General features: G+C 40.4%; 1 protein-coding gene across 7 annotated transcripts in view; it reads right to left on the bottom strand.

The window, feature by feature from the left end:
• SGSM3 (small G protein signaling modulator 3) overlaps positions 1 to 27593 on the bottom strand; it is a 52072-nt gene that overhangs the window by 4034 nt on the left and 20445 nt on the right. For all 7 annotated transcript variants that reach the window (XM_073644345.1, XM_073644347.1, XM_073644348.1 and 4 more), the window contains 19 exons: positions 26140 to 26225; positions 24268 to 24334; positions 23954 to 24162; positions 19474 to 19581; positions 17786 to 17929; positions 17504 to 17699; positions 16901 to 17046; positions 15697 to 15924; positions 14005 to 14059; positions 13580 to 13707; positions 10386 to 10541; positions 10239 to 10293; positions 10094 to 10143; positions 7487 to 7639; positions 6134 to 6204; positions 5439 to 5487; positions 4748 to 4833; positions 4468 to 4590; positions 82 to 142 (listed from right to left, as the gene is read on the bottom strand). In XM_073644345.1, coding sequence (XP_073500446.1) covers positions 82 to 142; positions 4468 to 4590; positions 4748 to 4833; positions 5439 to 5487; positions 6134 to 6204; positions 7487 to 7639; positions 10094 to 10143; positions 10239 to 10293; positions 10386 to 10541; positions 13580 to 13707; positions 14005 to 14059; positions 15697 to 15924; positions 16901 to 17046; positions 17504 to 17699; positions 17786 to 17929; positions 19474 to 19581; positions 23954 to 24162; positions 24268 to 24334; positions 26140 to 26225 — 2171 coding nt within the window. The remainder of the gene's footprint in view (positions 1 to 81; positions 143 to 4467; positions 4591 to 4747; positions 4834 to 5438; positions 5488 to 6133; positions 6205 to 7486; positions 7640 to 10093; positions 10144 to 10238; positions 10294 to 10385; positions 10542 to 13579; positions 13708 to 14004; positions 14060 to 15696; positions 15925 to 16900; positions 17047 to 17503; positions 17700 to 17785; positions 17930 to 19473; positions 19582 to 23953; positions 24163 to 24267; positions 24335 to 26139; positions 26226 to 27593) is intronic.

Raw genomic sequence — 27593 nt, 5'->3', positions numbered from 1 at the left:
TGCAGGATAATTATTTTTGGAAGGAGATTAGTAATGTTCTCCGACTATCGTGATTCCCCTGAAAAAGCCCAGAAGACTTACCGCTTTTTTCACAGGCAATTCCCAGTCTGGGGACAAACTGAAGGCAAACTTTGAAAGGACCCTGAAAAAATAAGAAAGTTAAAGGTTTTGTTTTTTTTCCAATAGGAAAGCAGCTAATGGAGGACACAGCCTGAACCAGAAAATACCCATCATAACATCCCCCTCTTCCATTTACAAAGTAAGAGTTAAAGGGAATCTCTCAGTAGGATCAACCCTGCTAAGCCGCCTACATAAACATGTAGGTCATAGGGAGCTGAATAACATGATGCCTTGATATCTGTGATCTGATGTCTTTTTCCAGAGAAATCCACGTTTATCTTAATATGAAAAAGAGCTGTTATGATCTATGGGCCGGACATAGATCTCCTTGAGAATCTGCTTCCAGAGATTATTTTACATGAAAGGGGGGGGAATTACCAGTGTGAGACATGTAATGACTGACTCTTTATCTCCATATCTCACATAAAAGTAATGCCTTTTTAATGTAAAATAATCTCTGGAGTCGGATTCTCAGGGAGATCTATGTACAGCTCATTTACACATTTAAAAAATGATGAATTTCTCTGGAATAAGACATTGTATCGCAGATATCAAGGTATCATTTTATTCAACCTCTTAAGACTTATATGCACATACAGATATTTTAGGAGGGTTAATCTCAATACTAACATAGGAGATGACAACTGGTGCTCTTAAAATTCTATGGAGAAGGGAGGGGGAGCAGGAGGAGAAGCTGGAGGCAGACACAGACATTCTGCAGCAAGTTCTCCTGAAGGGACAATTACAGTTCTCCATAGAACTTTCTGAGAGCCAACTATCATCTACTATCTCAGTAATTGAAATATTTGTATTCTCTGAAAACAGATTTCATCTATGAATAGAAAATTGAGAATGAATGATCAGTCTAAGGCTGTGTGCCCACGATGAGTTTTTTAAAAGTTTCCGCAGCGGCAATTTCGCAGCGGAAACGCTTAAAAAACCACTTGGTAGAAGGTCTGCCATGTTCCCCAATGATAATCCGCATGTGCTGTGCACATGCTGGGGAAATTTCCACTGCGGATTATCATAGTGGAAAAATACGCAGCACGTCCATTAATTTTGCGTAATCGCGGCGTTTTCGCCGCCATTGACTTGCATTGAATCGCTTAATATCTGCATGACTACATGTGCACAAGAGGATATTCTGCGATTCAATGTGCGGATGGTACCCGGGTCTGGAGAAGAGGAGACTCTCCTCCAAACCCGGGTACCATAGTACCTGTAAAAAAAAGAATTTAAAATAAAAAATAAACATTAACATTATACTTACCTTCTGATAGCCCCCGGTCTCCTCTCCAATGCATCCTGGCTCCCCGGCGGCTCGCGATGGTGTAAAAGGACCTTCCATGACGTCATTTAGTCATGTGACAGGTCACGCGACCACTGACGTCAGCGGTCGCGTTACCTGTCACATGACTAAATGACGTCATGGAACGTCCTTTTACAGCACCGCGAGCCGCCCAAGACATTGGACGCACCGGAGAGAAGATCGGGGGCCATCGGAAGGCGAGTATAATGTTTATTTTTTGATTTTTTATCATTTTTATTCTTTTTTTAACTATTAACTTGGTCACACTATATATGGTGGGTACGGAAAGTATTCAGACCCATCTAAATTTGTTCACTCTTTGTTTCATTGCAGCCATTTGGTAAATTCTAAAAAGTTCATTTTTTTTCTCATTAATGTACACTCTGCACCCCATCTTGACTAAAAAAAAACAGAACTGTAGAATTTTTTGCAAATTTATTAAAAAAGAAAAACTGAAATATCACATGGTAATAAGTATTTAGACCCTTTGCTCAGTATTGAGTAGAAGCACCCTTTTGAGCTAGTACAGCCGTGAGTCTTCTTGGGAATGATGCAATAAGTGTTTCACACCTGGATTTGGGGATCCTCTGCCATTCTTCCTTGCAGATCCTCTCCAGTTCCGTCAGGTTGGATGGTGAACGTTGGTGGACAGCCATTTTCAGGTCTCTCCAGAGATACTCAATTGGGTTTAGGTCAGGGCTCTGGCTGGGCCAGTCAAGAATGGTCACAGAGTTGTTTTGAAGCCACTCCTTTGTTATTTTAGCGGTGTGCTTAGAGTCATTGTCTTGTTGGAAGGTGAACCTTCGGCCAAGTCTGAGGTCCAGAGCACTCTGGAAGAGGTTTTCATCCAGGATATCTCTGTACTTGGCCGCATTCATGTTTCCTTCAATTGCAACCAGTCGTCCTGTCCCTGCAGCTGAAAAACACCCCCATAGCATGATGCTGCCACCACCACGTTTCACTGTTGGGATTGTATTGGGCAGGTGATGAGCAGTGCCTGGTTTTCTCCACACATACCACTTAGAATTATCACCAAAAAGTTCTATCTTCATCTCATCAGACCAGAGAATCTTATTTCTCATAGTCTGTGAGTCCTTCATGTGTTTTTGAGCAAACTCTATGCGGGCTTTCATATGTCTTGCAATGAGGAGAGGCTTCCGTCGGGCCACTCTGCCATAGAGGCCCAACTGGTGGAGGGCTGCAGTGATAGTTGACTTTGTGGAACTTTCTCCCATCTCCCTACTGCATCTCTGGAGCTCAGCCACAGTGATCTTGGGGAGGATCATAATCCTCAAGGAGGATCACAAGGAAATGGACAGCATGTGACTTAAATATGAGTGTCTGAGCAAAGGGTCTGAATACTTATGACCATGTGATATTTCAGTTTTTCTTTTTTAATAAATTTGCAAAAATTTCTACATTTCTGTTTTTTTCAGTCAAGATGGGGTGCAGAGTGTACTTTAATGAGAAACAAAAATGAACTTTTTAGAATTTACCAAATGGCTGCAATGAAACAAAGAGGAAAAAATTGAAAGGGGACTGAATACTTTCCGTACCCACTGTAAATCCATGCCGGTTGCATGGATTTATATAGTGTGACCAAGTTGTCAAGCACTTTTCCAAGTGATGCTAAAATGACTTGGAAAAGCGCTTCTTAACCCGCGTGCGAAATCGCATGTGCAAAACGCTTCACAAACGCTTGTCCGTAGCAGAAACGCTCAGGAAAAATCCGTAGCATTTCTGCATCGTGGGCACATAGCCTTAGAGGTGAAAAAAGCAGATTACAGTGATAAGATATAATACAAATTTGCTGTCCCTCTATGCCTTGGAAGTGTTGTGCTGCTTATAATTTTTGACAAACTTTGCAATTAGGGCATAGCCTTTATAGGTCTAGGAGTAACCACTACATGACAATTTGAACAGAATGTGTATGAGGCCCTCCTTTATGTCTAATACAGGGTATATCTGAGTCCCTAATTTTTGGCAGTTCTTGCTTCCTTCATAAATTACACTGACATTTCAAATGTTTTAATAAAAATTTAAATTCTGGTTTACTTAAATTATTATTTTTTTTTAAATACTTTTTAAATTTTGCCTTCTATACAAGTCATTATACAGGAAAGAATGTTTCTTAACATTCTTTTTCCTGTCAACGCCAATTTCTTGTCGGTTTGGAATGTTTTATTGTCATTCCTTAGTGTGACAACATTGTTCTCAGCAGTGATCTCGGAGTCAGAAATGCTTCCAGGGGTCTTCCCATGTGGTTCTACTTCCATTCAACACTTTTCTCATCCATTTCAACATTTTCACTGCCCCCCAGACCTCTTTGTAGGGTCTTCGGGAAAAATGCGCGGATTTCCCATTGACTCCCATTATACTCGTTACTCGAAATGGACATCTGAGCATTAGGTATTGCTCGGTTCGAGTAACGAGCATACAAGCATTTCAGTGCTCGCTCATCTCTAACTGACGTCACTATGACACATGGTAACGTTTTAATAGTAGAGGTTAGGATCGTCCCGATTTGGGTACACTTTGACGCTGGTGGGATAGCTTTTACGTTTTTTTTTAATCAAAAATGGTGTTTACGTTTACGAAGTACCATATACATTTATATGCACTTATACTTATTTACTTACAGCAGGGTATATGTTCATTTTCTCTTTGGTTTTGTAAGATATATTATAAAGCTGCTTATTTTAACATGTACTATTGATTTAGGAGAAAAAAAAATTAAAATGGCGGTTTCTCTTTGAAGGATCTTCATCTATTACCAAGTATGGCTACAAACATCTCTCCAAATATATAAAACTAGAAAAAGGAAGACACAATCCATCGATTTCCATGTGCGTTAATTTTCCCTGAGGTGGCGCTCCAGGGTAATTGAACACTTGCTCCAGGATTCCCCTATAGGTTACAGCGGGTCACTATGTCTTGGCAGATTGGCAATAGGATCAGGGTAGCAGTAGAGCAGCCTGGTAAAAAAAATGGATTGTTCCTTTAAACAGATACAATCACAGTAAGAGCCATGTGCTCACCTTAGTTCACACTTTATTTGGACCCATCCTGGGCTCCTCAGGAAAGACCACGGCTGGTACCACTTCTCCACCGTCTGCAGGCTGGAGCAGAGAACTTCAAGCCACAAATGGATGACCTGCTCACTGTGATTGACAAACAGAATGAGGCAAAAAAAGACAATGCTATTATAGTTTTTTTTTCTTTTTTAAAGCCAACACTTAACACGGAAATTGGATGAAACATGCAAACATGACCATTTGTCTACCACTATTTATAATGGTGGGCATCCAGGTGACTTACTTGAGGCCGATGCAAATAAGTGAACGGAGCTTGACGTCCATCTGTGTGTGAGCGGCGTCATGACTTACATTCACAGACTGTACTCCCTGGGGGGCAAAAAGCTCATTTTTATGTTCCATGTTCCAAAGGTTTATGTAGGAATAATTAAGAAAGATGTCCAAGCAGACTATAAAAAGGTCATAAATGACAACATACACATTTCCCATTTTTGCAATGTTTCTGAGTGCTGGGACCCGGCTAACGTGCCCAATGTTGTTAGAATATTTGTATTGGTGTTGTATGAAACCAATAGAAACCACGTGGAAAAAAAATTAACATTTTTGGTAATCGCCGTAAAATCTCTTTCTTGTAATCTTCATTGGAGAACACAGGAACCATGGGTTGATGGCAGCAGACTAACCTATTGTTCCTGTGTCCCCCAATGAAGCAATCAAGAAACCCAATGTTCTGTTCACACCACATAGTATGCATGCTCACAACCTGTACAACGGTATGTCATACAAATGTACACATGCATTTGTTACAGAAAAAAAATACAATGCACATACAAATTTTCAATCCGTATAGTTGACCTACATATTAGCCTTTATATTTCCAAGACTTTCCGATGACAGGACATCATGAGCAGAACAATGTCTTGTCCCTTTAATAACATTATACCAATGACCTTGAATAAATAAAAATCACTTACCCTGTACAATAGCTCTTCTGGAGTTAACACTTTGCCATCTTCATCTAACCTGTAATAAAACCATCACAGAAAATTAGCTACTACAACTTTATTTCTTAAAGGGTTATTCCCATATTTGCATTATTTTTTTTACAAAGCACAGTATCAGCACATCTATTGTTAATATACAATACAAGCCCAACATAACAATTCTTGCTTTTTGGATCTTTTTTCATCACTATCTGCCCCTCTGTGGAACCCACTTCACATAGCTGAATGGGCGATCCTATTATTACGTGCTACAACTACATTTCCAGCAGCGCCTCGCTTCTACACAGTGCTGCAGGCCCTTCTCTCTGCATATAACCCTATAAATTCATTTTCTATTTCAATCACTTTGCTCCGTCTTCCACTTCTGATCTTCTGAAATCCCATATAATATTGCCGTTCGGATATAGATTATTAAACTTTTTAGACGAACAAATGCCAAATAAAGGAATTCTGCAGTAATTTGACTCATACAGCAATCAAATAGTCAAGTATTCCAAAAGGGCATCATTGAAAATGTCAACTCATTCTGCTAAAAACAAGCAGTCACAGCTCCCAGAAGGCAGGGATGAAAAAAACTTAAATAGCTACTGCGTCCTGAAGGCCAAATTAGTTACTTTCTTAAAAGGGTCTAATAGAGGAAAATATTGGGGTCTTTATCATATTACCTGTAGGTTTTGCAGAGAACAAGGCGTGAATATACTGAATCAAAGTCTCTCTCCACTTCCCGACTGGCAGCCTTCAGGAAAAGAATGATAAAGACACTAATAAACACTAATTAGTAACCCCAATGGTGTTAACATAAAAAGCTTAAAATATAGAAACACTGTTATATATAGGGACTTTATTATCAATGACCAATCCTCAGGATAGGTCGGCAGTATCAGATTGGTGCGGGTTCCACTTCCGGCACCCCATGATTAGCAGTTTGAAGGTACTGTGGCGCACTGGAAGTGGCACTGCTTCATACATTGTGTAGTGGTCGTGATTTGTACTAAAAACTCTCTCCTATTCACTTCTATGGGAGACAAGTGAGAAATTGCCTTTATTATAGATGACCTGACAGCTGCCCTAGCCCCCCCCAAACCGCCACTCTTTATTGTACCCTTTTCCTACATTCTAATAATCCCCTTTGTGTTACTTAGAGAATGCTAAATAAAAGGTAAAATTATCTTTAAACCCTTCACTTGTGCTAAGCAGATCTGTGACTAGTCGAGGGAGGCGGGGAGTGTTGATTTCGCAAAACTAATCCTCCCTCAAATCATGTTATCACGCCCTTGTTATAGTGGATGTGTTAGGGGCTAGGGCAGTTGTTAGGTTCCTTTAAAATCTCAGAAAACCCTTTTAATGGACATTTATATTGTAGATTAAGAAATGGATCTTGTAAGTCGGCAGTAAATTTATATATATGAAACATCATTTTCTCATTTTAAAAAGAACCTGTCACCAGGTCAAAAGTGGCCAGTGTTCCTCTTACTTTATTCCCACTGCTCTCCTGAGTATTCCGATCTTTGTAATTTTCAGATCTGCCATATGGTTCCAGAAATACAGGCCTTTTTATTTAGTGCTCCTTTTTATGTTCTTTTCCAAGGAGGTGTGACTCACAGGGCAATAATGTAGCATAGTCTAAATACACACCCCTGAGGAGCCTGTGAGCCATGCTTCCTTGTAAAGACCATAACAATTAGCACTAAATAAAAAACGTCCATATCTTTGGAACCGTATGGTGGATTTAAAAAAAAAAACAAAAATCTGAATACTCAGGGGGGCGGGAGGAAAGGAATAAATTAAAGAAAAAACTGGACACTTTTCACCTGGTGACATGTCCTCTTTAAACGGCTTCCAAAGAACACATACAAGAAGATTAACATGAAACTTTGTATTGCATTTAAAAATAATATTACAAAGAAAAAGATTAATAAGTGCCCTGGCAGTGTTCCCCTCATCGTCCTGGGATGCAAGGGTGTCTTGTTACTCATAACTGCAAGATCTGTACTGCAGATTGTGTATGAACCTCTTACCTCCTCAATAAAAAGCCAAGGATGACAGGGACCTCCTAACAGAGATGGTTTCTTCAGTCCATGCTCAAATATTGCCTTAATACTAGGACATAAAGTTCCTCGAACCAAGTCAGTGATCCCCTCTGTGACCGAGTCATCACCCGCAATAGAATACTGTGTCAGAGCAAAAATAGATATATGTAAGAAACAAATGGCCCAGTGACCAGTTCTCCTACTAGCGGCATGGTGTTACCGCAGAGAGAAATATTGTTAACTATACAACATAGCATCACAAAACATTTTAAAAACTACTACTAATGGATAACACTGCCGATAATGTTGGATAGGCGATGGCATTCATCCAAAGGGGTAGCTTCATCAAAAGGTGGGGTGATCAGCTGATTACCTGGGTTGTGGCACCACTTGCAAACAGCCATTTTTGGTGGAAATGTACTATTACACGGCAGCTATTCAGATTAATGGCCATCCACTTAAGACAATGATGTCTTAAGTTTGGCAAAATAAGAGCTCTTGTATAATATTCAGATGCCCCAACAGATCAAATACACATGGGGTTGTCTCTCCTGGTTATCCATTTACAATGTCAATTTATTTCCATAGTCGTATGAATGTGATGTACCAAATTCAAAAGCATTTCCATATAGTCTGATCATCACCTGTAAAAATCTAGGCTGGTACCTGCTGCATGTAATAACCCCTTTAACCAGTTCAAGACCGGGCAATTTACCCCTGTTCCTGACCAGGCATTTTTTTTTTTCCATAGATGCAATTTAAAAAGCGATAAAAATGTTTCTCGTCTGGATATTCAAGTAGTTTTTGCCTCTTGTTCCATGAAACATAGGGCTTCATTTTTATATCACTGTCATATTCTCTCTCTTTTTTTTGTGCCGATATCGGACGATATCGGCAGAAAAAAAGGGGAAATAAAAGTCTGTTTTTCACATTTATTAATCACCACAAAGGACCATTAAAATATATTTAGAAATTTAGATAAATGATACCACTATGCTAGAATGTTAAAATTACATTCATCAAATCAGTATATCAGTAAGACCCATGTAGGGCAAGGCCTGCGGGGTCCCGCAACTGGACAAAATTTTTTTTTTATCTAAAACAAGTGAAGAGCCTGAATATGTTGCAGTGATTCCCTTAAGACTTGGCCCATATGCAATGAACCATGATACAGTAAAGACAGCTAAAGCGGAGGGGGTCTACTGTCACAAAGCTGACAGCACCCTCTGATGAATGAGATCGGAACATCTCCAAAATGCGTAAGGAATAGGACGGAACACCCAGGCTTCCGTCCCTGGGCAAACCTGTGACGTCACGCGCCGCTGCTAATCCCCTACACGCGGTTTGCGTAGCGGCAGGTCAGCCACCGGCTGGGGCTCCCTGCGCCCTTGCACCGCGACCCATGCTGGCAATTCACCGCACCCTCTGACCACAGAGACCGTGATTGCACGCAGACTGTTCAGAACAGTGAGAGGTCCACGGACCCTTTCCTTGTGTGGGCACCAACGCTCATTTGTGGACTCAAGTAGTAAGCATTGGACTCCATCTCAGACCAATCCACTGATCTGAAGGGCTGCTCTATTCTGCATCCACTAGTGCCTTTTGTCATTACCCGCTAATTTAGCTAGCTAGTTATTGTATACCACACTGGTTGACGATTTTTATTTAAATGTATGCACTATAGTCCTTTACATGCTACAACCAGTTTGGTCATCAGCATTTAATTGGTGTTTATTTCTACCTATGTGTACAGCTTTGTGACAGCAAACCCCCTCCCCTACAGGTGTCTTTACTGTATCATGGTTCAATGCATATGGGCCATGTCTTAAGGGAATCACCCCAACATATTCAGGCTCTTTAATTTTTGTAGATAAAAAAAAAATGTCCAGTTGTGGGACCCCGCAGGCTTAACCCTATATGGGTCTTACTGATACACCAAATCAGTGTATGTAATTTTAACATTCTAGAGCTGTGGTATCATTTATCTATTTTTGCATCTGGCTATTGTCCACCATTCCAGGGGTGTTACGTTTCCGATTTAAGACACATTAGTTAGCACGAGTGGTCTTGTTTTCTATTTAACATTTAGAATTTTATTCTCCATTCCGTAACAAATATTTTTAGATAATGGACACTTTTTTTATGGTGGCGGGGTTAGTAACAGTAATTTGGATTGACAGTAGGATTTTTTTTAATTATTAATTTATTTAATTTTTTGTAACTGTTATTTTTTAATTTTTCATTTATCTTACATATTGTGCCACTTGTAAGGTCATAAAAATACTTTTGGGGGAGCATTTAGATATTGAAATATTTTTATTTTCATCTTATTTCCCTTGTAACTTGGACACAAGTTACAGTGGAAATGCAGCCTCCTGGCTGAATAGCAGGTCTGACATGGGTCTCTTATAACCCAGCAGCTCCAGCTCCCTCCCTATACACATGACATGACTGCTGTGTCCGGAAGCGATTAAGATGTTATGTAACAAGCAGTACTATATGACTGCACTGTATCCTGTCCATCCATATTATTTATTTACACATACATTCATCTTTGGCTCCATTTTGACTGCCATTAGGATGAAGTATACTAACCTCTTTACTTCTTTCGTCAAGAATCTCCACAAACTTTGCAGGGAACCAGCCTAAAAGATTTCATTATTTAAAAAAAATAATAATAATAATAAGATGATGAATATTATAGATCAGAAAGTCATTATATGCTTTGATGTATGCTTACCTCGGAGTCCATTTAATTCTCCAACCCAACAGTGTTCATCTTTCTGGGAAATTATCTAAAATAATAATTAAATGCAATCACTGAATTTATTCTTGTTATTTGTACACCCTATATAAATGCACCCACTCATCTGCCCAATAGTTATACCGTGATGATGTCGTTCTTGCGAAAGCCAAGCTCGTCATCATCGTGACGCTCGAAGTCTAGGAGAGCCTTTGCTCTACGGCGCCTGCTTCGAGAGCACGACACGTAGTTCTCATGGTCCCTCTGGTGGCTCTCCATGCTGTAATCAGGTGTCAGGTCCTGAAATGATAGGAGCCAATTAGTGATGGTGGCATGTACATCTAACATTCATGCTCCACTGTATTCTTTTCTTTGTAACATATTTGTATAATAGTAGTAAGGAGTTTCAGCAACAGTGGGGGTCCCACAGGTTAGACTCGTATCTTATGGCCAGAACATGTCTAATTTACAGATCCTAAAATCAGACAGAACCAAAAAAGAACATAATATCTAAAAATCCGATTCACCCAATGCAAGTAAAATGAAAACTTGAAAAATCCATTCTCCAACTGAATTCTATGTACTAAGGAATCTATGAATTAGATTAAAAAAATCACTCCTGTTCTTTGTTCTGACCTGTGATCCCTGAAGATTACCTTTTAGCAATTTACATACAGGATTCACTTTTGTACAATGTTGGGATTCTACGAATGTACATTTCTTATTCAGGAGATTCACTCGCTACTTTACCCAGAAAAATAGCTGTAAACTCTAAAAAGAGATGGTTGACCGTACTGAAGTTTGCACTGTACAGACTTTGGTTTACGAGAACCAAATGAACTTCAGACAGGCAAGCCCTATTCCACATGTCTACAAGCGGCCAAGAAAGGTTGAGTTCACCCGATCAAGAGAAAAGTATTCATTTTATTGCCAGATTTTTTCACTTGTGGCCACTTGAAGGGTCGGGGGTACAGTAACAAGACACGAACATTACAGGCGCGCCGAGAGAACATACAGCGAGAAATTCAGGCTATGACCCCAGACATCTTGCGGAATACATCCAACAATATGGAACGAAGCATGCTTGGATGCAAACAGTGAACATTTTCAACTCCTGCTTTAAAACATCAATTTTTCATGAACCAAAGTATGTATAGTCCAAACTTGAGTACGACAAATCGTCTCTTTTAGAGATTACAGCGATTTTTCCAGGTAAAGTAGCGAATGAATCACCCTGTATATTGCAGATATTCTCCTACAGCCTGTAATATACTCTGGAGCTGCATTCACTATTCTACAAGCCTCAGGGCGGAAATCTCTCAGCAGTCCTTGATGTTGTGTTGTTTGTACAGATCACTGTAGTGGGTTTCATTATGGGAATTATTGTCTTTCCACCAGGTCCTGTACAGATGTACAAGCTAACTTTCTCACTGCATTACGGAGGATCAAGTAAGGGATGATACCAAGAATCATACGTTAACCTCTATCCATAGGCTAGTGAATAACTTGCTGATTACTGAGGGTTCGCAAACTGATCAATAAGTTAACCCTATCAGTTATCAGTAAGCTATTCCCTATACTATGGATAAAGCATAATTTACAATTTTGGGAATAACCCTTTAAGCGGTTAGGTATGTGCATAATAACTAGCGTGCACGATCAACCTATTCATAAACCTTCAAATTTGGTGTAAATATTAACATAAAAAGAGAATCTGTCACCAATCCTGAAATACTTGTAATCTCCGAGAAATATCAATCCTAGAAAGTCTTTTCTTGTAACTCTACATTATCTTATTCCTGTTTTTTTTTCTCTTAGAACTGTATTAATAAATTGACAACTGGATGTTATTAGTTGAAGGTGTGACCCTATATTGGCTGACACTGTCCAATCAGAGCTTCCAGTGACACAATATGTGGAGACACACCTTCTTTGATGGAATGGAAACACCCAATTGTCAATTTAGTCCTAATTGTTAGAGTTCCTGCACTTTTACAAATCTTTTGACAACATATAGAGACATGTCAGAAGTTCTGTTTAGTAGGGATCTGCTACGTAATTGATATACTATCTAATAAGTCGGTCTTCTGTTTCAGATGAATAGCACTTGGCTGAGAACTTCTGCTCTTTCATGTTAGCAACTTACGGGTGTTTTTTAGCAAACAAACCCCCCACCCAAATGGCGACATGTTGGACGTTTTGTAAAAGTGGAGTTACACTTTTATTAAAATAACAGAGGAACCGCAAAATGCAGAGTTTAAAAAGAAGATGCTCCAGAAGTGTTATTTCATGATGGAACAAAATAAATAGCAAAACAGACATGTTAAGAATTACACCAATTTAGGTCAATGGGGGTTTCTAAGATTATAGAACAGAGAAGTATCTGAATGCCCATCAGATGATGATTCTAAAGCTCAGAAATAATTCTTTTTTTACATTCAATATCTTGTACAGCACATCAGGTGAAATTACCATGTAAAGAAATCCAGTTATTATGATTCTTTCTTCAAGCAGACATATATTGCATTCATATAGGTGGCTGTATGCCCTTCTAGTACAAAGGTTAAGTAATGCTGTAATTGCGCACCATCTTCACACAGATCTGCTTACTGAGAGACTGCTGTACAGCTCACTTTATTGTGGACACTGTGGCTGCCCAGCATGAGAAACACAATACCATCGGAGACAGGAAGAGCAACAGGGCAATGTAGATAGCCACATTTTCAGTGTATGGGATACCACACAAGAGGGACATAAACACCGGGAGCATTGGCATGCGACCTGTATGAGAAGCTGACATACACTGACATTTCAGCTACTGCATGTAAACTATTTGCACACAATTTTAGAGTTCGGAGTTTTTTACCTAGTGGTAATGTTACAGTAATCATTATTTAAAAGGGATTTGCACATTTTTTTTTTTAATTAACATATATGTCATGAATGAGCTTTAAAAAAAATTATCATCAATGGACACCCCTTCACTCGTTCGGCCCGCTTCCCATGTTCCCTGCCACTGGCCACTTCTTTTTAGGCTTGGTTGGCTCCTGATCTCTGCAGCCAATCAGTGGCTGCAGCAATAATGTGCCATTCATTGCTGCAGCCACTGATAAGCTGCAGTGTACACATGCAGATTAGACTGGATGAGAAAAGGAAATATGTGGAGACCCAGCGAACCGGACATAGCAGCACGGTGGGATCCATGTTTGTCTATGTACTATTTTTTTTTTATAGTACACTTGGGCTATATGTTAATTAAAAGAAAGGGGTGGGAAAAAACCCTTTAATAGAAAATTGTATGAATCTTATCAGCAAGAAGACATGATAACTAGACTTACAATATTACAGTTTTTAGGGTCAGAACATTGGAAGTGACGAGCAACTTGCAGGATGGCCTCTCTCAAATCGGCTACTAGTGCGGTCTGCTTGATATTCTTGGCTTTTAGGGCCTCAAAGTCATCATCACCTGTGAAAAAAGTATATGGCTTATTCATACATTGGATCATCATACCCCCTTAGCTGTGTTTCTTCAGACTGCAGCCTGTCCTGACACGTGACTAAGACGGGCTGCCGTTTGAATTATGTGACGGGAGAATTCGAGGAAAATTCTTTAATAGTGAAAAGCTCCATTTTAGAGAGCGGGATGTAAAATCATTGGGGACAGCAAGAATCATGGAGGAGCTCCCAGTGACAACAGATGGATGGAGACCTAGAGACACTGGCTGCATGAATAATCTCAATCACATGTGAAAAAAATACCCACCAAATAAAAGGGTTGTGATCCCAGACTTCCTGCGCTGACTTTGCCTTCTCATAATCTGAGGACATAAAGAAGGAAGTCATTATTTTCTGAGCACTCTAAAATGCCATTGTATCAAATGGCCCAGGCGGCCACTACTACACATGGCCCAGGAGGACAATGATACTGCATGAGCAATCAGCGGAACAAATACATTCCTGTCACTCCTGTATACATCATACTGCAAGGAGAGGAATAACAAATGACCTCAGGGTAACGCTGAAGAACGTTATATATTGTGTTACACAACCTGTGTGCAGCCAAGAACATAAAAGTGTTTATCCCTATGGTAACAACAAATGAGAAAGTACAATGAACTGTTCATTAGCGATTTTACTAATGGGATATAAATAAAGATAAGTGGCCTCCAGCCCATAGAAAATAGATCACAAGGTGGTAGCAAAATGCCGTAATGCACGCCCTTGGCAATAAGGATATTTTACATGTACTTTCCTTTTTTTCACGTCTCACTTCTAAAATCATCGGCGATAAAGGATCAGTGTAACAGGACTTTTTATTGATTGCTAATTTTTATGGTCCTTACAAGGGGGCGAAGCGCACTGGTTAATAATGCACAGCATCCTAATGACACACCCCAGAGGATCCTGTGAGCCAAGCCCCCTTAGAAAAGACCATAAAAATTAACACTAAATGAAAAATGAAAGGCCAATATCTCTGGAACCGTAAGGGACATTTCAAAATAAAAACCAGAATAGTCATAAGAGCAGCGGGAATAAAATGAGAGCAGAATCTGGCTACTTTTCACCTGGTAACAGGTCCTTCTTTAAAAGATCGAGTGTAGTTCACAGGGTTGCCAACTGGAATTTTTTTTTTTCTGGACAACTTATTAAAAAATCACGGACAGACGATATTTTTTAAGGAGACATTGGAAAATCAGAATGAATCATTATGGTTATAAGTGATGTATGTCTACAGCCCACAATTCTGATATCAAGACATCACCTGTGTTCACTGTAAAATGATCATAATTAAAGGCAAAATAATCTGTATAAGTTTCTTCGGCTTCAAAAAAAAATATCACGGAAGCCTTACATTTTTTTTTTTTTTAAAGGATAGGACAAAAATGTGCCCTCTTCTTACGGACTATCCTGTAATTTCTGAAAGGTTGGCAACCCTGACTATTTGAAACAACTCTAGTACAGCGGTATTCCAGTCTCCACTGTCTAGGTAGTAATTGTTAAATCGGCGTGGGACCCCTGACTTACCCCCGCCCATGGTTCTGAGGTTCTGACGACAGCTGAGCTATACTATAGATAATCTCACAGACAATGAATGAAGCTGCAGAGTGAATGTACAACCTGCTGATCAACTCTTCTTGGCCGTGGTCTAACAGCCAACGAAGAACAAAGGGAATAAACTCCCATTCTGAAAATCAGTGGGACACCCACCGATCATACAAATATCACCTGTCCACTGGATAAGTGATACATTTTGGAATCTGCAATGCCCATTTAAAAATGGACTTTGCCTCCAATTTTGAGTAGGGTTTCCAAATGAAAGACAAATGATTCCCCAGACCACTTTTTATCACCTACCCAATATTACAGCTGTCACCGTGTACTTTGTATTTTCCATCTAAACATTTCTATTCTACAAAACCTGCACTTACAATTTACACGGCCTCTCGCCCCTCACCTTAGAGAGGTTGGTCACAGCCGCAGTGGAATTAAGCAGCTGGCCCTGGTCTGCAATGAGGTAAGCCAGATGTTTGCGTCTCTGAGCCTCAATCATAACTTCCGTCAGAGTTCCTGCAATCATCATGGCTTCCCGCAGAAGAACATCTGCATCCTCAATCTGGGTAGGAATGTCCGACAGTGTGTTAAAGATGGCGGCAGAGTTTTCAGACTGGATGAGCTCTTCCTCCTGAAGGTAGAGAAAAAAAATAATAATGTTACAGCATCTCTAGCTTGTCTACTTACAGAAGAGACTATAACATGGATATCATCTTAAGAAAGGTTGGTTTATGTGGCTTGGTTTCCATTATGCAATCAATAGCACAACAAATGACAAACAATTAAGTATGAGAATATGGTATTTAAAGAAGACCTGTAACCAGGTCAAAAGTGGCCAGTTAATGCTTTTTTTTATTCTTACTGCTCCCGTTTATTCTGGGTTTTTTTTAATCCGCCATATGGCTCCAGAGATAGGACTTTTTTTCCATTTACATAGTGCAAATTTTTATGGTCTTTACGAGAGGCGTGGCTCACAGGATAATAATGTAGAGTAGTCTAAAGACACGCCCCAGAGGATCCTTAGAGCCATGCCCCAAAGGATCCTGTGAGCCAAGGCCCATAAGGATCCTGTGAGCCATACACCCTTGGAAAAAGACCATAAAAATTTGCAGTAACTAAAAAGGCCCATATCTCTCTAGCAGTATGGCGGATTTAAAAAATAAATAAGCAGAGGTAATAGAAAAAAAGAACAAAAACTGTCACTTTTGACCTAGTGAAAGGTTCTCTTTAATAATGTCAATAATTGCCTATCCTTATTATAGGCGATCAATGTCTGATCACTGTGGGTCCCCCCAATACTTGGACGGGTTATCTCTAGCAGTCCGATAGTCAATGAATGGAGCAGCACTGCATGTTTGAACATATTGCTCTGTTCATTATTGGAGGAAATGAGGAAAAACAAGGGATCAGGACCCCATTCTAGTGATCGGTGGGGTTCTAGTGGTGGAACTCCTAGCAATTAGAACATTCATCACCTATCCCTTAAAATGCTTTAATGCTACATGAACATCCTCTACAACAAAGCATATATTAGCCATTTTTACACACCGTCCCACTAAAGTGCAACACAAGATGTAGCTAAAATATTTTTCACAAGCCAACTTTACCTTAAGTTTTAGCATGCCGAGGGTGCTTTGGAACAGGACAAGAGAACCTTGGTAGAAAAAAACATCCCAGATCCGTAACAGCAGTTTGATATGGACCACGCTGGCAAATGCAGTGAGGAACCAGTGCAAAGTGATAAGAGACAGCTCTGCAGGCAGTGAGACAGGAAGACACAATGGAAGAGGTAATTCATGCACAAGAGTAAGCAGATGCCACAATAAAGCAGCAGGGCAGTGTGTATGATGAATGCATCTGTTCAAATGCCTAAAATGGGTCAGTAGTTGAACCAATAATAGCATTAGTCAGACATTGTGCTAATCCAGCTCTGCGTCATATCAGATTGGTGTAAGGACATTATTTGTGATGCCGAAAAATCAGACAGTGATTTGAAGCAGAATCTGCAGCAGAAGGTGATCCATGGGTTTCTGCTGTGGATTTGTGCAATGTCTTGGTTCATTCATTGGGGCTAATCCGTGTGAGGCTCCCCATTGCCGAAATAGCCTCAAGAAATGATAAGACTATTCTTGTTTCTGTATGAACCACATTTAGTACAGTACCGATTCCCATTGACAACGATGGGAGTCAGAGTCCACTCAGACACTCACCAATATCGTGCTCCTGTAGCAGCTTGTCCAGCCGTGGGAGGTATTGCACAATGAGGTGCCTTAATACCCGCTGATCCGTCTGAACACCAATCAGAGTGGTGCTGAAATAAGAAGCCGGCACCAAGTCTTCTACAATGGCGCTCATCATCCAGAAAGCATCTTCTTCCTCTAGGAAGAGCAGTAAGCATGAAGCCACCTGGAAAAAACGGGGCAGAAAGTCAGAAAACACATCTCACCTACAAAGATGTCGGCAATAAACCTAAACTCTCATGTCAGACTCACCATGCCTGTGCCTTGGCAATACCCAATATCTGGGTACAGCCATGCCAAGCCACGCAGCACTCTTCGGAGACGAGGCACACCAGAGCTTTGTAGATTGGAGAAACAAGCATTGCTGGGCATGGTGCGGAGCAAATCCTTCTCAATCTGCAGACAGGGCAAGAACATTTATTGCTTTTTAGACCTTAGCTTTGTCAATGAAGTACAATCAGGATGACAGAAAATGTTACAATAGACTACACACATTGTATAATAGTGGCATGTACTCATACTGAACAGGGTCTCTAGTAGTGTGAAATATGCAACCGGATTGTCTCACAGCATAATATAGTATGGGAATTTTTGGGAATACATACATTCAGCTCTTCTCTGCAACTATAGGAGTTCATATTTAATTTTTAACCTAAATACATGTATTTGGGGCTAAAAATAATTTTTGTCATTTGCTTTCATTAAAAATGTTGCACCGTTTGGCTTTTACCAGCTCTTTGATTCACTGCACATTCAACTTTGATGTGGTCTCTGGTCAAAAATCAGGTGAGAGGAGCTCAGAAAAAAAAATAAAAATAAAAGAGTTAGAAACTCTCCCATAGGAGAGTCAGAATGAGCTCACGGACTGATTCTCAGTGAACTCATTCAGCAGCCAGCATTAGACAAAGCAATACAGGGGCTATACAGAAAGCAAAAAGTGGGAAAAAAATCCCAATTCCAAAAATTATTTGTAGTCAAAAATGCATCAATTTAAGTAAGAAAAAAAACTGACTATCCCTTTTTTGTAAAACATTTTCACGGAGAAATATTTTTTTTCTGCAACGCTAATGGCTCTGTTCAGCACAGAAATATGTGGGTGTCTGTGCAGATCATGATCTACATTATGAGATGCTGTGCAGTGATCTCCCAACGTAGACAAAAGGAAGAAACACACAGTAACACAAGCAATGGGGAAAGAAATGTGCGGGATAAAGCAGATGACAGCCAAGGACACCTATGAACGCTGCACTCGGAAACCTTACATCAGTATCACATTTAGGGTCTGTGAACATTAGCATTTATGGCAGATCCGGCCAAGAAGACCAGACGTATTAGAGCAACATTTTGCATCAATTTGGCTTTTTGTCCTAGAGGACATCCTTTTGCTAGATCCCATTACAGACAATCGGGTTCATCAGGTGCACTGCATCAGAACATAACACCTATAATTGAAGGCATTAAAATTAATGGATCCAGGATTGAACCCAAGATGAAAAGTTTAAACTCTCTCCGAACTTTTTTAATCTTCACATCACCCTGGTATGCTATTGAGGGGTAAGCGGGTCTTGGGTAACATTATTGAGTCATATTGAAAATCGAAGATTGGTACTTTGTAACAATAAAGCCTAAAAACAAAATAAAATAAGAAAAAAAATGTTTGGTTCTACTCAAGCAGAACAACAAGATTCCTAAATGCTGATGTGAATAGAGCCTCATATATAAGAAATATTCCTGCAGTTATCTCTATGAAGAAATGGACAGCAGTATATGTCAAAACCAAAACTACCATTTGTCAGTCTTCTAAAATATTGTTTGGAAGGTCAGAAAAAAAAAACAAACGATAAAAAGGGGAAAAGCCCAAAATAAAAAAAAAACATGCAAACTAAGAAAAGAGTCAAACCACACAAACTATCAATTTAATGATTTAATGTCCCCCATACCTGTTTAGCAGCTAGAGTTTCATCATTGGAGCTGTTCCGTACAATATCTCTGTAAGTCATCTCTGAATTCCTCTTTTTCTGTAAGGCACCTGAGAGTCGCATCCAGAGCTGCACAATTACAATTTCAATGTATGCAATATGTTAAAATAAATCCCCCAAAAATGTTAGAAATACATTAACGCCAAAAAGAAGAAAAAAAAATCTATCCTATTGCTGCATACATCTTAAATGGGAGTATACTCGGGACTACAGAACAGGAGAAGGACTTCGGTATTCTGGTTGCAAGTAAGCTGAGCAGCAGTACTCAATGTCAAGCAGCAGCCGCAAAAGCAAACAAGATTTTAGGATGTATAAAAAGATAAAATCCTGTGATCCCAATGTATTGTTACCCCTCTATAAATCACTGGTGAGGCCACATCTAGAATATGGGATCCAGTTTTAGGCTCCACATTTTAAAAAGGATATTCAGAAGTTGAAGTCAGTTCAAAGGCGGCAACTAGATTATTACAAGGGATGGAAGGCCCCTCATATGATGAGAGGTTAGAAAAGTAGGGCTTGCTTGGCTTAGAAAAACGACGGCTCAGAGGGGATTTCATTTACATGAAATATATATGTGTGGTCAGTACTAAGGACTAACACATAACTTATTCCTTCAAAAGACCACACTAAGGACCAGGGGGGCACTCATAACGGGTGGAAGAAAGGCGATTCTGGCAGGTAAATAGGAAAGGGTTCTTTACAGTTAGAGCAATCAGACTGTGGAATGCCGACCACAAGAGGTAGTGATGGCCGACACTATAACAACTTTAAAAAAAGGGCTGGATGATTTTCTCACAACAAATACAGTGGTGTGAAAAAGTGTTTGTCCCCTTCTTGATTTCTTATTCTTTTGCATGTTTGTCACACTTAAATGTTTCAGATCACAAAACAAATTTATATATTAGACAAAGATAACACAAGTAATCACAAAATGCAGTTTTTAAATAAAGGTCTTTATTATTAAGGAAAAAGAAATCCAATCCTACAGGGCCCTGTGTGAAAAAGTGATTGCCCCTAAACCTAATAACTGGTTGGGCCACCCTTAGCACCAACAACTGCAATCAAGCATTTGCGATAACTGGCAATGAGTCTCTGAAGGAATTTTGGCCCACTCATCTTTGCAAAATTGTTGTAATTCAGCCACATTGGAGGGTTTAGGAGCATAAACAGCCTATTTAAAGGTCATGCCACAGCATCTCAATCAGATTAAGGTCAGGACTTTGACTAGGCCATTCCAAAGTCTTAATTTTGTTTTTCTTAAGCCATTCAGAGGTGTACTCGCTGGTGTGTTTTGGATCATTGTCCTGCTGCATAACCCAAGTGCGCTTCAGCTTAAGGTCACAAACATATGGCCAGACATTCTCCTTCAGGATTATTTGGTAGACAGCAGAACTCATGGTTCCATTTACCACAGCAAGTCTTCCAGGTCATGAAGCAGCAAAATCGCCCCAGACCATCACACTACCACCACCATATTTTACTGTTGGTATGATGTTATTTTTCTGAAATGCTGTGTTACTTCTACGCCAGATGTAATGGGCCATACACCTTCCAAAAAGTTAAACTTTTGTCTCGTCAGTCCACTGAGTATTCTCTCAAAAGTCTTGGCGATCATCAAGAAGTTTTCTGGCAAAACTGAAACGAGCCTTTAAGCAGTGGTTTTCATCTTGGATCTCTGCCATGCATACCATTTTTGCCCAGTCTCTTTCTTATGGTGGACTCATGAACACTGACCTTAACTGAGGCAAGTGAGGCCTGCAGTCCTTTGGATATTGTTGTGGGGTCTCTTATGACCTCTTGGATGAGTCGTCGCTGTGCTCTTGGGGTAATTTTGGTCAGCCGTCCGCTCATGGGAAGGTTCACCACTGTTTCATGTTTTTGCCATTTGTGGATAATGGCTCTCATGGTGGTGCGCTGGATTCTCAAATCTTTAGAAATGACTTTATAACCTTTTCCAGACTGATAGATCTCAATTACTTTGCTTCTCATTTGTTCCTGAATTTCTTTAAATCGCAGCATGATGTCTAGCTTTTGAGGATCTCTTGTTCTACTTCACTTTGTCAGGCAGGTCCTATTTAAGTGATTTCTTGATTGAGAACAGGTGTGGCAGTAATCAGGCTTGTGTGTGGCTATGAAAATTGAAATCAGCTTCCCAAAAATGTGATAAACCACAGTTAATTTATGTGTTAAGCGGGTGCAATCACTTTTTCACACAGGGCCCTATATGTTTGGATTTCTTTTTCCCTTAATAATAAAGACCTTCATTTAAAAATTGCATTTTGGGTTTACTTGTGTTATCTTTGTCTAATATTTAAGTTTGTTTTGTGATTTGGAACAGTTACGTGTTACAAACATGCAAAAGAGTAAGAAATCAGAAAGGGGGCAAACACTTTTTCACATCACTGTAGTATTGTGGGTTATTAATAATCTAGCGAATGTAGAACTGGCGGAGAAAGGGTGAACTTGATGGATCGAAGTCTTTTTCAACTTATATAACTACACTGTGTTCCAAATTATTATGCAAATAATATTTTCTCATATTTTCCCAAATTACCTATATGAATTGCAGTCATTGTAATTTTCCAGTCAAATAACTATTAGAGTACAATTGAAAGGTTTTTGTACAAACTGCCTATGATAACAGTATATTTTAAAAAAAATAAAAAACTCAAACTGCACTCAAAATGCATGTTCCAAATTATTATGCACAGCAGAGTTTTCAACCTTTTCATTTTAATAAAGAACAAAAAAAATGGTCATTTTTGAAATTATAAGCATTAGCAGGTTATTACAAACTGAAATCAAACAGTTTTCAACTCAAAATTTTATTCTAGGTGATGTTACATTTGCACATAGGACCCCTTGTTCGAAAGGAGCTTCTGAACTCTCTCGTCCATTGAATTTGTCAGGTTTTGGATGGTTTCTGCTTTAATTGTTTTGCATGAGGACAGAATACCCTCCCAGAGCTGTTGCTTAGATGTGAACTGCCTCCCGCCATCATAGACACTCCTTTTGATGATGCTCCAGAGGTTCTCAATGGGGTTGAGGTCAGGGGAGCATGGGTGCCACACCATAAGTTTGTCCCCTTTTATGCCCATAGCAGCCAGAGATGCAGATGTGTTATGTGCAGCATGAGACGGGGCATTATCATGCATGAAATGATCTCGATGGTCCAGATGGATGGAGTGGAGGATGGCTGGTTGATGGACACCCCATGCAAACACGGCTACGGCACTAACAAGGAGGAGGTGGAGTAATGTTTTGGGCTGGAATCATGGGGAGAGAGATTGTCGGCCCTTTTAGGATCCTTGAAGGGGTAAAGATGAACTCCATAATGTATGTTGAGTTTCTCAAACAGCACTTCCTTCCATGGTTCAAGAAGAAGAACCGTGCATTCCGCAGCAAGATCATTTTCATGCATGATAATGCCCCGTCTCATGCTGCACATAACACATCTGCATCTCTGGCTGCTATGGGCATAAAACGGGAGAAACTTATGGTGCGACACCCATGCTCCCCTGACCTCAACCCCATTGAGAACCTCTGGAGCATCATCAAAAGGAGTGTCTATGATGGCGGGAGGCAGTTCACATCTAAGCAACAGCTCTGGGAGGGTATTCTGTCCTCATGCAAAACAATTCGAAGCAGAAACCATCCAAAACCTGACAAATTCAATGGACGAGAGAGTTCAGAAGCTCCTTTCGAACAAGGGGTCCTATGTGCAAATGTAACATCACCTAGAATAAAGTTTTGAGTTGAAAACTGTTTGATTTCAGTTTGTAATAACCTGCTAATGCTTATAATTTCAAAAATGACCATTTTTTTGTTCTTTATTAAAATGAAAAGGTTGAAAACTCTGCTGTGCATAATAATTTGGAACATGCATTTTGAGTGCAGTTTGAGTTTATTTTTTCAAAAATATACTGTTATCATAGGCAGCTTGTACAAAAACCTTTCAATTGTACTCTAATAGTTATTTGACTGGAAAATTACAATGACTGCAATTCATATAGGTAATTTGGGAAAATCTGAGAAAATATTATTTGCATAATAATTTGGAACACAGTGTATATAGCTATTTTATATAACTAATAGATATAACTGAATTATATAATTAGAGAACAGACATTTATGACCTACTACAATTCTGAGCCATTTTTAGGAGCAGGTGAGAGGCACAGGCATTTTAATAGAAGCATTGCCCGCTGCCATTCATCTGTATCGGATACAACTGTTCACAGCCTATGGCAGCATTGATCACAGGTGACTCAGTCAGTGGCTCCTGGTGTCACTCTGGTGGGCACCTGGTACAATGGAGGGGGGTACTCTGCCAGATAATGAGCATGCAGCACTATATATTTATAATAATAATATTCATTCATCGCCCAGAAGAGATTCATGCTTTCAGTGTAAACTATCTCTACGTCTGTATATGGATTACCTGTGGTCTCATGCTGTGGGGGATTCCAGCCAGCACAAGGGAGCGCAGCTTATCAGAATGGGGGAGTGTTACATCGATCTTATCCCAGGTCAGGTCTCCTACATCGTGGTTGTGGGTGAATTCTAGATGGGCCTGCCACTTTAATCTCTGCTGGGGATCTTCTGTAAGAGGAATTCCCAACAACTTACTTGAATTTGGTTCTGCACCATCTGCAACGCATAAAGAAAAACAAGAGTAATGCAAAAGTAAAAAAGAAAGTTCCCAAACTGTATAGAAAGTTTTATGGCAAGTTTTTTTTTTTTTTACATTCTCACCTTCTTTATCTACTCTAAATCCAAACTCATCGTAGCGAAACTCCGGCTGATCTACAGTCTGCTCCTTCTGAAAACGATACATGAAATGTTCATAGAAAAATACTTTAATACTGTCCAATACGTTTTATGGCATTCTACAATTTCAAATTTCTGATAATCTGGCACCTTCCAGAAGAGTTTTCTTCATGGCAATCTTACATTTTACAAGAACAGAAGCAAAAATAACCAAAAAATAAAGCAAACCTGTCATCAGATTAATACTGCCCGTGGTCCAGGACATTAGAAATGACATGGCTGTGCGATTTACCATGCCCGGCTGCTGGAAGACACCCCCCCCCCCCCACTTCCCACCGACTGCAGCAAGAGACCCCACCCACCCTGGCAGCAGCAAGACACCACCTTCACCCCTTCCCCCTGGCTGCAGCAAGACACCCCCCTACCCCTGTGGCTGCAGCAAGGCACCCTTACTCCTTCGCCTGCAGCAAGACACATATCCCACCGCCTGAAGCAAGACACCACCGCCTTCCCACTGCAGCAAGACAACACCCCCACCCCACGGCTGCAGCAAAGCGACCTCCCCACTCCATGGCTGCAGCAAAACGCCCCACCCTCTGCGCCCCACGATTGCAGCTAGACGATCCCCCCCCACCCAACAGCTGCAGCAGGACGACCATCTCACAGCTGCAGCAGAACGACGATTCCACAGCTGCAGCAGAACGACCCCACCACCTCATGGATGAAACAAAACAGCCCCCCCACCCAACGGCTGCAGCAAGTCAATGCAGCTGCAGTAAGACACTCTCTCCCCACCCCCCCTCCCGGCTGCAGGAAGTCACCCAGTGTTGCTCAAAAATTTTCCAACTTTTCACAGCGTTTTACACCAACTTCCTGCCACAAAACACTTTGATTAATTGAGCCGTAGGCGTTTTGGCTTTCTAGTCCAATGCGGTCTCCCTGCCCCAGTTGATTGATAGGTCTTTCCCCTAAGCGGAAACATGTCAATCATGGGGAGTAAGGTGAAGATTAGTCCGAGGCGCTCCCCGGCACGGCTTGTCAGCCAAACAAATAATCCCCAGTCGGCTTTTCAAAATCACAGCAGAGTTTCAGAGTTATACATACATGGCAGCAACCGTACAGCCAGAGTCTGATTCACACTGCCAGTGGCTTGGCAGAATAAATCTGATAACAGGTTAACTTTAACATTTCATTAATAAAGAAGTAATACAGGCAGATTACATATTGCTTAGTTGTATTTGCAGCTCCCATAGCAATGAATGGAGAGAAACAGCGCATGCACAACCACCTCTACTGTCACTGCAGGTCAGACAGCAGGTTCTCCGATACCTTGTCCTGGAGATGGTACTCGCATCTACTACACGTCCCATGGACATGCCATAAAGGTCTCCTGTGAGACAGCCCCTTCAAGGCTGGGTAGTATTGAGTACTTTGGTTAGAAGGGTATGTAGACAGTTATGGCATTATCCATATGATAAATGTCAGATATCTGGAGATTTGGCGGCCGTATGTAAGACAGGCCGCACACAGCCAAGCAATCCTGTGGATATGCTAGAAACGTCTGTAGTAGGAACATATTTCCTTACATGTTCACTGACTACAAAATAAGGGAATTCTGAAGGTCACTTTTAGACCACACAGCGGTCCATATCTCCAGAGATACAGCTTAGTTCTGAGACATCTGGCTCAGAAAATAAACCGCTGTGAGAGTGAGAATCCAGAATATGGGAACTTTTGGCTTTCTGTCTGAACAGAGAATTAAACATCATATATGCCACATCTCAGATTTTCATGCAGACTGTGTAGCCATCTAATAGCGTAAAGTATGAATAACGTGGAGTTTTCTTTCACACTTACTTGTGTATATTTTGCAAGGATGTCCTGTGGCCACATGCTTGCTGTGAGGGCTGAGAAGGGACCGCCTGGAGACGGGGTATAACTCCCTACAAGTTAGTATTAAAGCAAGTCAACAAAAGCAGAAAATATTTTATTAACAATACAACGGTGTTAAAGGGGTTGCAAAAGGCCTCTCATTGCCTCAATGGGAGGTGAAAGGCGCTGATGATGTGTTATGTAGTTGTGTTATATGCCTGTCCTATTAACTAAAATAGGGAGCATGGATGATATCGGCCAGGCTATCAACAGACACCAAATCAGCAGCTCCTCTGACTTTGCAATGCAGAGGTGAGGGAACAGTCTGGGGAAGGCCCCTTTCTATTCCCCAAGGTCCATAAACCCATGGTAGAAGTTTAGTTTGGAAGACCTTGACTAGTTACCCAGAGCTTTAACCTCAACCTCATCAAAAACCACGAGATGAACTAGAACTGAGAACACGAGCCACAGCCCTTTATCCTACATCCGTGTCTGACCTCACAAATGTTTTTCTGGATGAATGGGTGAAAATTCCCAGACACCTCCAAAATCTTGTACAAAACTTTCCATGAACATCAGATGTTATATAGTAGTGTTCAAAGTAATAGCAATGTGTTCAAAAACATGAGATAAGCACACAATCTTTACACTAGTTGTTATTTCCATGCATTGGGAACATTGCACACTGTTTTCTAATTCAAAACATGAAGAGAAAGGTATATAAATTTTAACTACTTTACAGACAATAAAAAATGAACATTGGGCTGTTCTAAAAAAAATAGCAGTGTCTGCATATGTCTTTACAAACTCACTATATGTCCTCTTTTTTTGAGGATTTAGCATTCCTGTGAATCACTAACCTAATATTTAGTTGTAAACCCAGTTTTTTAGAACTTCTCCACATCTATGTTGCATAGAGTCAACCAACTTCTGGCACCTGTCAACTGTTATTCCAGCCCAGGATGCTTTGACTACATCCCACAAGTTCTTGGCATTTGTTGGCTTTCCCTCATAAAACTGCATTTTTGATGTCACCCCACAAGTGTTCTATCGGATTAAGGTCTGGGGATTGGGCTGGCCACTCCATAACCTCAATTTTTTTGGACTGGAACCAAGATTTTGCTCGTTTACTGGTGTGTTTAGGGTCATTGTCTTGTTGAAACACCTATTTCAAGGGCATATCCTCTTCAGCGTAAGGCAACATGACCTCCAAGTATTTTAATATATGCAAACTGGTCCATGATCCCTGGTATGCGGTAAATAGGTCCGGCACCATAATAAGAGAAACCTGCCCATATCATGATGCTTGCACCACCATGCTTCACTGTCTGCAGAGTGTACTGTGGCTTGAATGCAGAGCTTGGGGGTGTTCTGATGAACTGCCTGCGGCCCTTGTACACAAAAAGAACAATTTTACTTTCATCAGTTCACAAAATGTT

This window comes from Phyllobates terribilis, unplaced genomic scaffold (genome assembly GCF_046119375.1).
Source record: "Phyllobates terribilis strain yellow unplaced genomic scaffold, ASM4611937v1 Scaffold_8__6_contigs__length_399053987, whole genome shotgun sequence".
NCBI classification, from domain to species: Eukaryota; Metazoa; Chordata; class Amphibia; order Anura; family Dendrobatidae; genus Phyllobates; species Phyllobates terribilis.
This window is presented reverse-complemented; position numbering and strand designations above follow the sequence as displayed.